We start from the raw sequence: 13735 nt of genomic DNA on the forward strand, positions 1-13735 counted from the left end.
GTTAATGCTGAATCCTGAATGAGAATGAACAATTGCTTCTTAAAGACAGAAAGATAAAGACATCCGCAGACCTTAACAATTGTTGCAAGGCATTCATCAAAAAGTGTCATCAAATTAAAGTTAATAAAATAGAGGAAATGAGTAGGGGAAATGGGTGAAGGTGGTCAAAAGTTTAAAATAATAATAATATAATAATAAGTATGGTGCATCACTGAACGTCACCAAAATAAAGTCTAAAAATCAGAAATTTCACTTACTACCCAAAATAATTATGACCACATTTTCATCATATCAATGAAGAGAAAATCTGGATACAATTCTATTCAAGATTATACTTTCAACAAAGACTCCGGCTCTGTGGCCAGAGATACAACTGGGGCAGGTCCCCGGGGGGTGGGAGGAGTCTATCCAGATGTCCTAGCTGTGATAAGTGTTCAAAACTTATATGAGAATTCAAGCTGGATTTTATTTAATTATTTTTAAATGTTTTTATTTATTTTTAGAGAGAGAGGAAGGGAGAGTGATAGAGAGAAACATCGATGAGAGAGGAACATCATCGATTGACTGCCTCCTGCATGGCCCCTACTGGGGATTGAGCTGCAATCAAGGTACATGCCGCCCTTGACCAGAATCGAACCCAGAACCCTTCAGTCCACGGGCCGGCGCTCTATCCACTGAGCCACACTAGCTAAGGCGATAAGCTGCCTTTTAAACCTGGAAAGACATCAGGGTGAACATGGAATACTCCCAAAAGGACACACAACGACACAGAGCGTAACACAGACTTACGCTGGTTTCTGTGATATCTGTTTCGGCTGGGACCCCTGGACCAAACTCTTCATTAGTGGGGCTCGTTTGCTTATCTTCATATTCTTTATATTCATAAAAATCATATTCGCCTAAATCTCCATCTACCGGAAGGTCAGAGTCCCTGCCGTCTATTTCTTTGTTCTCATACAGTGTATCCTCGGGATTTTTCCTCTGGGCCTCATAATCCTCTCCGGTTAGATATTCTTCAGTAAACACATCTTCCACGGGACTTGGCTATTCATTTAAGTTGCAAGGAATCGAAGAACATGAAGGTTAATGTTAGTGAAGCAAGGTAAGCATTTGCAATCACAGTTCCGTGGGATGTGATGGGGGCAGCGGTTCGAATGCTGCTCAAGCGAGTCCGAGCACTATTTCTGCCAGGATCGTTGAGAGAAATAGTTCTGTACATGGGTATGTACAAGGATACATGGCTTTCCAACATGTTTCCCAAGAGTTCCAAGGCAAATATTCACATGGGTTCCACATGTGTATTTGCTTGTTCCATGGGAAAGAACCTTGTTAGTCAATTTGATATTTACTTTATAGTTTAAAATTTGAATAATAAGATATGCTTAGTGAAAGATTGCTTAATTTTCAAATCTCGCAGAACATCCTTATGCGATATAATTACCACCAGAAAAGCCATGTAACGTTGACTCTCGATCCCAGAAATGAACTATCCACGCCAATACTGAGACTTATCATTGCGATATGTTGGCGGAGTATCTGGCGTGTAGGGAAGGTTCATATCTCCAAAGAGTTCTTTAAAGCCAATATAATATAAAATACAGTCCTCACAATTTAAGACAATCAAGTTGAATATATCACTGTCAGATCTCAAAGAGTAGAGAAGAAACATTCAGTTAAAAGTAAAAATTACATCAATAACACTACATCGGAGATACAGAAACATAAACTTAGTGTAATTTTCATTTTCTCATGAATAATTCTCTAATAAGAGTATAAATCTAAATCATATTTATTATGCAATTTTTGGCCATCTTCTGATTTTGGTGAAGTTGAAATTAAATAACTTACTTTGCTACTTTTTGAGTTTGATTTTTAAATAACTTGTTTTCTATTTTTAAGTAACTTGTTTTCTATTATATAGTGAGTCTAGATGATAAAGCAATATTGAACAAGTAAGTAGACTACACAAAATCATGTGAATAAAAATGTGGCTGAACTGTAGCCATTGTTAACTAAAGGGAAATGTTCAGTAACCTCAGGAACTCAAACAAGGAGGGTCTACAGGGGGTGCACATTACCAGCAGCTCTCACTGTGTTCAGAGCTGAGAACTACACAGCGGGGTGAGTTTGGGTAGATAAATAAACATCTTGAATCAAGATACCCATTTTGGGAAACGATTAATTTGGACAAGATAAAACTGATCTGTTCTTAGGCTAAAATGTCATTGTTAGATCATGCATCTGCATGTAATGCACCATGGCGTGAATTCCCTGCAGGGACACAGGTCACATAAGTTTCTAATAACTCAATCACTCAGCCATTGTTTATACCAGGGAAGGCAGGTATTTTACAAAGTTAAACGGAATCATACACTCATTTTTGCATGATCAGAATGTGCACATGACAGGAAATTCAGAAAGACTGCTTGGTTTGTACCTACAGCTCCTTAAATCTTTTCCTAGAACGGGAAAGTTAAAGTGTGTAATTTTAACCATCATCCTAACCAGTGTGGCACTGTAAACAGCGAATAAGATCCGCGAAGACTGCATGTGCCCAGGAGGCGGCTGTTATAAAAATGCGTGGTGATGCTCAGCTGGGAGAACTCTAATTGCATCCCCGGAGGATACAGTTTCCCTCGGGGGTTCTCCTCGGGGGAGGCGATGCTGTGAATACCGCTCACCACCATGCGGAGAAGCTGGCGACCCCAGGAGCATCCAGGCAAGGAGAGCAGCCCCTCGGCCAGATCAGCGTGGCCTCTGCTTGGAGCTGGAGCCGTGCGGGCGTGGACTGACACTGACTGTGAACGACCCGTGTTTAGGGACAGCGAACCCACGTCACTGTTCCTCTCACCTCGGTGAGACAATAGAAACCCCACACGTGCAGAGGTTCCCTGTGGGTTCCTCCAGAGAGAGGCATCTCGGGAGGACAGGGACCACTGTCAAACCTGGGGCTGAGCCTGACCCGGGCCTAGGAGCATTACCTCATTGGTGCCGGAGGCCCGCCTGGGAGCTTCGGTTTGGTAGCTTCCCATGGTCCCGTAGTTGTATTCTTGAAAATCTTCCACGATATTTGCCTGATAACAAATGCAATGGGAACGCAATTAGTCGAAATGAGACGCGACCCCAAATCTTGTACAATCGGGATTTGACGGGGTTATGGGACTAGCCAAAGGGGGGTTGGTCTATTCGTCTCATCATCACAGATCTTCCTGCTGGACTAGGACAGATCTTGATTGCTTTGGCTTTGCTACCTGGACCCCTAGTCTGGCTGTGGCCGCTGCTTGGTAACTTTTCTTCTTCTTGGATGCCCATTTGTCAGATTTAGGGGGTGTAAACTTTTTGGGCTTTTCCTTTGAGTTAGTGGCCACTGTCCTCGTCTTCTTTTGGAAATTGGATTTCTTCCTCTGGAAAGCGCGGCGGGAGAGGGGATGGAAAACATAAATGTCAAGTGAGAAGGGGAGTCAAGGGCTCGGGGAGAGGAAGAGGAGGCAGCGCCAAACGGGCCTCGTGCCTTCGGGACAGCGGCTGCCGAAGAGAAACCACCGTTACTGGCTCCCAGGACTCGGGGGGACGGGAGGGCGGCGGGGAGTGTGCGGAGCGGTGCCCGCTGGGACCACAGGGTGAAGGCAGCGGGGCCCCGGGCACAGGCGCCACGCGGTGTTTACCTCGGTTTGTGCTACGGTCTCCTCGGCTACAGTGGGGGTCTCTGTCACACTGTCAGCCTCTTTATAGTCTGCTTCCCCATACTCATAGTCATACTCCATTACATCCTCAGGCGCATACTACACCGCGGGGGAGAAACATCAGGCAATGTGGTTAGTTGCAGGTAACACTAGTAATCAAGTAGGGATCGTCTTCTTAACGTTGACACTTGGAGGAAACGTTAAGAAGACAGGGAAGCATGTTATTTGGCGTCACACCAAGTATTATACTGTCCCGCACAGAGTATAATAACCCAGGCGTGACGAAGCAGGTGTTCTAAGAGCAGGATGGTGGTTAGGATTGTGAAGAAACTACAAGTTTTGAATGTTAATTCAAACTTTTAATTATCGAATATTAACTCAGACACAGCAATTATGTATTTGGACACAGTTGCTAAATGCTCGTATTAATTTTGGTTTGTAAAACTTACTCCACAAGGTTTCTCCATAAGAATTTTACAGTAATTTCAATGGGCGATTTCTTATTTTCTTAAAACTGCATATATAAAAATAAAAAATAGAGAGACTAGGCTTCCCAAGTATGGAAGGGTTTTGGTATTTATTGTGAAATGAGGGTGGGGGGGGGGGGGGGAGAGGGCAGGGAAGGAATACAAGGGACATGGAATGAGTCTACATTTTATTGGGAATACTAGAACCAATGGAAAGATTAAATTTTAAATTTATTCAGAAATCTCAAATTTGCTACTTACAATCCAAATGAGCATAGAATACTTGTGAAGCATTAAAAGATTGGAACTCATATCTGCTTATATTTAACACTTCATTTAAAACGTTAAATATACTGCTTTTGTATCTACCAAAAAAGGGCATGCCATTTAGATACCATAAACTACTAAACTGAACTCACATTGTAAATAGTATTTTATACTATTTTTTTGTGTGCAATAAAATGTCGATTTAACAGACTAATTCAGGCGAGGGGATGTCCCTTAAAGCTGAAAGTCTGTTATATTATAAAGTAGGTTTTCCGAATATATATGTTAAAAAATTGACAAATTAGTTTACCTGCTTTGACTTATGTAGAAGCATTTGTGTAATTAAAAGTAAGTATGTATGAAAAAGTTTAGCTTCACAGAAAAGCTGTCTATATGCATTCCTGTCACTTTAAATCAATACTGAACAGGTTTAGTACATGCAGGCCTTCACCCGTCACCTGATGCGCAGATGTGCTCGGCTGGGCGGGGCTTAGCGCACGTGGGAACACGCACCTGTTCCACCTGCTGCAGTAAGTCCCACCACGTGACCGCAGGACCAATCAACCCATTAACACTGGTGATGCGGTGTGATCACGTGCTAATCATTTTCTGAACATGGTTTATGAGCAGTGACACTTGGATTTAAATATGTAGACTACAGTTTTAGGTATGTAATAGTTAGTTATGTTGGTGAAATTACTACATGTTTTTTTCCAACATATAGCCTATTCGCGAAAATGTGTTAAAAACAACAGTTAACCTGTTACTTTAATTATAAACAAATCTTGGTTAAAAACATTTTTAAATTAACAGGGTGTTAATTTTCACGTATGACATATGGACTGGAAATTTTGTCCATTAAATCCAAAGTCCATTAAATCGAGATCCACAAAATTGAGGGTTTACTGTATCAAAAAAAAAAAAATGTGTCGGAAAGAGCTATGTTCTTAGTAGAAGGATATGCAAGACAATAATGCAAATTGAATGATGAGGAAAGTAATGTGTTCACCTTCACAGACAAAATCTCTATCAAACTTTTAAGCTGTAAAGAAGAATAGAGATATTGTGAAGGATATATTCATAATTGGTTTTAATTAAAATAACCAAGTACAGTAAAGCCATATATAGCATGAAATATTAAGCAACAAACGCCACAAGCTAACACTAATATAGTCTATATACTTTTTAAGTGCCAAATGCAAACTATTTGGAACTTTTTAAATATTATAGTTAGTAAAATTCCAATTATATCCCAACCGAACCTCTCTTGGCATTTCAACTGATTCTTTTGAATCTGCCCCCGAACAACAAGTCCTTAGAGCAGTGGTCGGCAAACCACGGCTCGCGAGCCACATGCGGCTCTTTGGCCCCTTGAGTGTGGCTCTTCCACAAAATACCACGGCCTGGGCGAGTCTATTTTGAAGAAGTGGCATTAGAAGAAGTTTAAGTTTAAAAAATTTGGCTCTCCAAAGAAATGTCAATCATTGTACTGTTGGTATTTGGCTCTGTTGACTAATGAGTTTGCCGACCACTGGCCTAGAGGATTGTGACCACTGTGGCGACACTGCCCATCTGGCCCTTCTGAGGCACCCGCCCCAGGGGGACCCCTCCTCGCTGGTGCAGCTGAGGTCATGCTGAAATAAACATGGCGCTCCAGCCTTCTTTATGATGGTCAAAACTCCCACTTGACTAAATGAATAGAAACAGAGTCATCATTTTCTTTCTCCAGCAGTATCTTCATTTTCAATAAACATGCATTGGATGCCTTATAACAAAACTTTAACTAGAATTTGGTAAAATAGAAAAAAGCATGTGGATAGCACTTTAGACATTTTTGTTTCTTTACGCCTCTGCAAGCGAGACAACATGCCAATGATTTCTAGGAAAGTTAATGTAAGCATTACTAATAGCACGGTCAAATAAAATAATTAAGAACTGAATTAGATAGAGATGCAGTAGACATCCATGGAGAGTGGATATTATCGAAGGAGTCATGTTGAAATAAGGAATATCGGGGTTCTATCATTACTAGCTACTAGTTGAAACTAGACAACAGCCAAAAAAAATCGCCCGTCTACTTTATAATTTATAATAGAGTTTTATAATTCAGCATGCTTTTCAGAATCACGTGCATCTATAATGAATTGTAAAGAAAAAAAGCAATAAAGAAAGGCGTAAAAGGAGAATTTAAATGTGTCTTAAAGTCTGGTATTCAGGCTTTATATATATAAAGATAATAGCTAACGCTATCATCTATCTATCTATCTATCTATCTACCTACCTACCTACCTACCTACCTACCTATATATCCATCTATAGATAAACCTGTGCCAAAGTAGCCAGTTATCTTTAGAGCAAGGATTTCCCTTGTAGGAGTAAACCTTGTCTAACCTCCATGATTCTTTCCTCTGTTTGAACTCTTTCCAAATGGGGACCAAGAAGACGCGGTTGTGACTGTAAGGATGTAGGAGGTAACAGGCTCACCACCCTAAGCACTGATGGCATCTCTTTCCTGGGGCTACTCGGGTCATTGGAAAGCATCGCTGCTTTTGTTCTTATTTTTATCTGCACAACATCCCCCTGAGCAGACTTAAGGCTTTGTTGTCTACATGAAGCTTTCCAACTATGGGGTGTGAGGATGCCTTAAAGACGGGTGAAGAAGAGAGACCCTATTGTGATCAACAGGTGAATCTATGCAGAAAGATAAGCAGTGGAGGCATGACTGCCACGTTGTCTGTGAGCAGCCGAGCATGAATGAGTGTCTGTGAGGAGAGAAATGTCATCACGTCTGTTCTGGCTTCATTTGGTAGAAAACAGTGGCATCGGCAGATATCTGTGCACCCACGAGAGCTGGGATATATGACACATATTAAATGAATGGAAAATTAGGGTACTACATTTGGGGAAGTCAATTATTTTTAAAAATTTTTTAAAGATTATCTTTGTTTTCTTTTTTTTATCTTTTATATGGAAGACCATCAATTGCCTACTGGATATAAGGCATTATAGTCTGTGCAATACATGAAGAAAGAACCATATATAGATTTAACATCAAAACCATCATGATTTTAATGTTAGTTATTCTTCCATATACCAGTAGAGGGTATTGTGTAGGTTCAAATAAAATTTAAGTTTGATGATGTTATCACTATATTCAAATCTATCTACATGATACGTTTTTCACTATTGTGCCAAACACATAAAAAATTAACTAAAAGTGAATAAGAATGAGTTATTCAGAGGAAACTAACTAGTCTAAATTACAAGTTAGAAAAAGCACAGTTCAGTTAACTTCTAAAAGAAACTGACATATTTATTAATTCAAATTAAGAATAATAAATATGCAATGTCACAAATTTACTAATATAAAATTAACTAATATAAAGTACAGCATGTATGCTTGGTGCTCCACATTGTACTTTATTTTCATTTTCATTAGCAAATAACACTGCATTCCTATTTTGTATAGGTAGAACATACATCAATTTTAATGTATTTTTGAAATATAATGATATATTAGAATTCAAAATTAATGTAAGAATTGCTTGCAGATATGGTTAGCCAGGTTTTCACATACTAGTATAAAATGGCTATCTCATTATTGAAGTATCAGTGTCCTTAGAATTGGAAAAAACCAATGGCTGATGTAAACTTTCCCTTGTGACATGTTCAGCAGAGAAACTAGTTGGAGATGCTGTGACGCATCACCCAGCAGACTTCGGCCAGCCTTTGCTCCAGCGATATGCTGTTTGCATCAAGTGCTTGCAACAAACACAAGTTTGAGCCCAGTCAGGCACATGCTCGGGTTTGTGGGTGCGATTCCAGTATGAGGTGTGCAGGATATTTCTCTCTCTCTCTCTCTCCCTCTCCCTTCCTCTCTGAAATCAATATATACATACATATACTAGTATATATGTTAGTATATGTATGTATGTGTGTAGTATATACATATATATCAACAAATTTGACATCTGAAAATGTTAAATAAATATATGTATAGACCATTAAAATAGAAAAAGGTTTACTATTTTAAGTGAAGGCAAGTTTACTTTTAAATGAACTTAAGATAAAAAAGGGATAAACAGTCTTATTTTGATTCAAAAGAATTCAGCTACCTGGCTAATAGCATTTAAAAAATGGGAATGTCACCTCAAGGTAACATATTAAGAACGCATACCTTTATTCTTTAAAAAAAAATCAGAGCCATATCTGTTGCTAAAATTATATAAGCCTTATCGTTCTTAAAACAGGAACAAAATAAACTTTATCAATCCTGAACACGTATACTAAATGTCATACATTTTAATATGGAATTACTGCATAATCTGCAAGGTATAAAAGCACTACAGCTGATGGCTATTTTACCTATCCTCTTGGGATTCAGAGAAATCTGTTTTAAAGACCACGAGGGAATAAAAAGCAGGAAGCAGTTGAGAATGGGTAAACATGCAAACACAAGTATCCAAGCAATTTCTCTTTTCTTTCTCATATTGACCTTCCTGTCAGCTTCTTAAGACTTTTTCCTGTTTTGAAAAAAAATTAATATTAAGTCATGGAAAAGATCATTGCAACAGAAATCACTATAAGACTTTTAAAAATAATGTAAAAAATACATATTTTCAACATTTCAAAGGTAATATTCAAAATAACTATGTAAAACTAAAAGATAGGAGTCTTAGCCTGTTCTAGATAGTAAAACTCAAAAGGTGGCACTAATAATCGTGTATTTAGAATACAAATGCTATTTGAGCTACTTTCAAACACAAGGACAGTTTTAATGCTTTTCAACTTCCACCATCCCTTCTAAAATGTAATACTTTCAATTTGAGAAAAGAATCTAAATACATAGTTTTGAGACTAGCCAAAGACTAACTTCCAGTTTGCTTACTTTTTGATTTCCAGAAAATCCACATCAATGAATATTACTGAAAGGTCTGGAGAAAGGGTATGCTGTACTGTATTTCTTGTTCATGGGATAGTCAAGGCTGACAGAATTGCTCTGTGTACTAACTTAGACATGCGTATTTTTGGTCTGAATGAGAACAGAGTCAGATTTCATCGTGATGAATTTTCTTGGGAAAACAATCTCTTGGGAGAATGGTTTTACACCTGAATTCCAAATAATGTGACATAACATGAATAAAAGTACATGAATAGTTTAATTACCACAATCAGTTCATACTGCTTTTCATTTCATTGTGATTTACATCAAATTTTGTGCAAGAAAAAGAAAACATATATCAATGTAGTATATGATATGGTAGTATAACACTACCAGAAATAGAAAGAAATTCCCTCACAACCTACAAACTTTAAGGTGGCTCAAGTATCCCTTTCTCATCTGCAGGCATTTCTCAAGGCCTGGGAAATGGGGAATCTCCAGAGCTCTGTCAGCCTTATCTTGAAGCAGAGTTAATGACTGAAGTGCTAAGGGCAAAAATAGAGCTTTTAGAAATTATCTTTTTCTCCCCCTCCAAAAAAATGCAATATGCTTATATACACTGTATACAAGGGAGGTATGTCTATTTTTAAGAAACTTAAATTACAAAATACTTTAATAAGAGGAAAAAACACCAAAAGCCATTTCGAGTCAGTTCTTCCCATCTATCGAGCGCTATTAAGTACAAAGGGTACTTTAATGAAAAAGGAATACATTGGGATGAGCCTCCAAACTGCAGGACTGCGTCTCTGCCACTGAAGTGAGACCCCTGGCCCACCTTCTGGTCCTCACCTCATCGATCTGCGGTTCCTGAGCCTGCGCGGCCTTGGGCACCGAGGAATCGCAGTCGGGGCTGTAATGCTCACAGTAGTCATAGGCGGCTTTGGGGTCACTGATGATCAGCAGCTGTTGGATGTCCCCCTGCCCAGAAACAAACAAGGATGTGGTCAGCATATTCAAATATACAGAGGTCTAGGGCAGTGGTTCCCACAGGGGGCACATGCTCCACAGGCGGACCAATTTATTTGTAAGGGGGGCAATTTGAGAATGAGTTATTAACTGTGAATTTTTTGCATTTCTTATGGTTCTAGGGGCCTCATATCTACACTAATAAAAGAGTAACATGCTAATTGACTGTACCTTCACGACACCCACCAGCCAATCAGGAGTGAGTATGCAAATTAACCCAACAAAGATGGTGGGTTAATTTGCATATGCAGGCACTGAGCAGCTGGGGGTGGGGTGGGATGCTTGCGTCGTCACCATGGCAATGACGCAGGTATTCTGCACCACCCCAACCACTCTGGGCCTCTGGGCAGTGTGGGAAGACAGAAAGGTGGCTCCAGGCCGGAGCAAAAAGGCGGCTCCGGCCAGAGCGAAGGCAGTGCTGGCAGCCAGGGGAAGGAAGGCCCATTCTTGCACGAATCTTCATGCATCGGGCCTCTAGTACAGTATATAAATATATATTGTGACATATTTATGCATTTCAGTTCTCTATTATATGTTTTGAAACTTTATTTGCTATTTTTTCATATAACTTCATAGTATCATTATTTTTTTAACCATTTCTTAGTGATTTCTTCCTCAGTACTTCAATTCTCCTTTCGTTCTTTTATTTTCCTCTTTCATGGATGCCATGTTCTTTGGAAGCTTGTTTAGACCAAGTTAATGGCCTTTTAGGCTTCCTCCACATGAATAGGAGTTCACTTTCTGAATAATAAGAACTATAGTATATGTCACAGGTGGGAGGGGGAGGGGAAGGAAGGCATCAGGATGTTAGAGATGCTAGGTGGGGCATGGCCAAAAAAAGGTTGGGAACCACTGGTCTAGAGTAAGACTTACTCAAGATCACGTGTGGTGTATTTTTACATATCTAAGGAAGAAAAATCACTTACTGCTCATTGTTAAAAACAGTCTTATAGGATTGAAAGTGAAACTCACACCTCTTCCACTACAGTTGACACTTGAATAACACAGGTTTGAGCTGCATGGGTCCACTTGTATGTGGATTTTTTTCAATAAATATGTTAGAACATTTTTGGAGATTTGTGACAAATTTTAAAAATTCTCAGATGAACCTTATGATTGTCTCAGTAACATTTCCTTTTCTCTCACTTAGTTTATTGTAAGAATATAGTGACCTGGTGCATGAATTCATGCACATTGAAAAAATTAATTAGAAGGTGGCCGGCGGGGCGGGACTGGGTGAGAAGGACCGAACACACCCTGGAGCCAACCTCCCACGGTCCCTTCCCAGCCAGCTGCACCTGGGGTGGTGCCATGGCTCGAAGGACGTCTGTGGGGTCCCTCCAGCAGGTGAGGACCCTCAGCATGGCCTGTAGGGATCGGGCCGAATCCGGCTCTCCAACATCCCCTGAGGGGTCCCGGAGTGCGAGAGGGCACTCTGCAAAGTAGCTGTGGTACAGGGTGTGGAACGCAAATGCAAGTGTGCAGTAAACCAGATTTGGGGCGACAATGCCCCAGCAACAACACAACCCATGGCCAAAGGTGGAATCGCGTGGCCCTGCAATCAGGCTCCCTCCTCTCTGGCTTCAGGGTGCATCACCCGAGAACCTCCGCTGCCAAGTCACTGCAGCTCGGCAGTTCCTGCGTTGAGCGTCTGCCCCCTGGTGGTCAGTGCACGTCATAGCGACCGGCCATACAGTAGGAGGAACACTTAGCATATTAGCCTTTTATATATATAGATAGTACACCTGACATACAAAATATGTGTTAATTGACTGTTTATATTCTTAGTAAGGCTTCTTGTCCATATTAAGCTATTAGTAGCTAAGTTTTGAGGGAGTCAAAATTATACGCAGATTTTTGACTGCATGGAGGGTTGGTGCCCTTAACCCCGACGTTGTTCAAGGGTCAACTGTATTCTGCTCTTGAAACAATCTGTTTCCACGTGGGTCTAATTAAACAGGAAACTAGTTTGACATGAATCTATGGTTCATGACCCTATTAATTATACTAAGGCCCAGAAAAATCCTGAGTGAATGTCCATTTGATTCAGATTCCAGGCCCTGTAGATTTGAGAACAGGAACTGGATTCCAGAACTCCTGAGGTCATTCTGAATAACTTCAAAATTACTCCAGTTTTCTCTGCATTCTACATGTTATTAACAGGTGTTATTTAGGGCCTGGTGAAAGTAAAGATATTAAGATGTTAAAGACTCTTAACACTGAGCACTAAGAAATGACCCTTTTTCTCCTCTTACTTGCCTGTGTCTCCCCATAGTTTGCTGTCCCGAGTTGCAAATCCTCTGCTATTTCTGAATAAACTCAATCCGGGTAGCTAACGGCTGTGTTATTTCATTTTTTAAGGTGGACAACACCAACTGATCAATTTAGACCACTGAGAAGCCACGACTGAATTATTATAAATAATCATCAATAACCACGAGAAATGTGAATACAGAATTCTTCATTAGGCTGTATAAAAAAAAATAAGGCCTCCTTGAGTAATGGTCTCATGAAGGGTTTCAATTAGAAATCTTGATTCTGGAATTTTCTCCCAGTTTGCCATTAACTAGTTGGAATGATGCAAGTCACTCAACCTCACTCATCGTTTATAAAAAGAACACACTGAGAGATCACATCTGTGGCCCTCTCCAAGAGCGAAATCTATAATCCCAAACTTAAATTATAGAAAACATAACGAACCAAGTGGAGATGTCCCTGAGATAGAAGAATGTTGCCTATCTCATATACGCATGTGGTACTTTTAAAATCCTGTATTTTTTAAGAGAATTACGGTTTCCTAAGCACTTACTATTTTAGTCAAGGCACTTGACTTCATTAAATGGAACCCTGCCAACCTTTCCACCATAAATTCTCACTGCAGGTGTCACATTTTCTACCATAAGAACCACGACTGAAAAGTCACTGGAAAGTGCAGTTAAAAATCTGCTTTTCTCCGCCTCCCAGCAGGCATCTTCCAGTGCTTTTCTGTTAATCACATGACAGGCTGCGAGACAGGCTGCAGATAAACAAAAGCATCCTGAGGTTGAGGGAACTGTACATATTTAGCTTCAATAGTCACAGAAAATCCCACAGCTGGAAAAGGTGAGGTGACCCAGTAAAATGGGCATCTGGAGCACACAAGGTGTGACAAGCCACCTTCTCCTCCAATGACCTGCGAAGCTTAGAGTTGAGTGGATGGAATTTCCTTGCGTGGGCAGCTGTGGAAGCCAGGTCTACACAATAGCGTTTGCCTACAGAGAACATGGGTCTAGAGCCGTGGTCGGCAAAATGCGGCTCGCAAGCCACATGTGGCTCTTTGGCCCCTTGAGTGTGGCTCTTCCACAAAATACCACGGCCTGGGCGAGACGATTTTGAAGAAGTGGTGTTAGAAGAAGTTTAAGTTTTAAAAA

General features: G+C 40.2%; 1 protein-coding gene across 2 annotated transcripts in view; it reads right to left on the reverse strand.

Moving 5' to 3' along the window:
• COL11A1 (collagen type XI alpha 1 chain) overlaps positions 1-13735 on the reverse strand; it is a 142650-nt gene that overhangs the window by 92980 nt on the left and 35935 nt on the right. The window contains exons 5-9 of one of the 2 annotated variants that reach the window (XM_079760722.1): positions 10149-10277; positions 3666-3782; positions 3252-3404; positions 2982-3074; positions 790-1044 (exon numbers count right to left, since the gene is read on the reverse strand). In XM_079760722.1, coding sequence (XP_079616848.1) covers positions 790-1044; positions 2982-3074; positions 3252-3404; positions 3666-3782; positions 10149-10277 — 747 coding nt within the window. The remainder of the gene's footprint in view (positions 1-789; positions 1045-2981; positions 3075-3251; positions 3405-3665; positions 3783-10148; positions 10278-13735) is intronic. The other variant, XM_079760721.1, reaches the window with a different exon arrangement.

The sequence above is a fragment of the Cnephaeus nilssonii genome (assembly GCF_951640355.1).
Source record: "Cnephaeus nilssonii genome assembly, chromosome: 21".
Lineage (NCBI taxonomy): Eukaryota > Metazoa > Chordata > Mammalia > Chiroptera > Vespertilionidae > Cnephaeus > Cnephaeus nilssonii.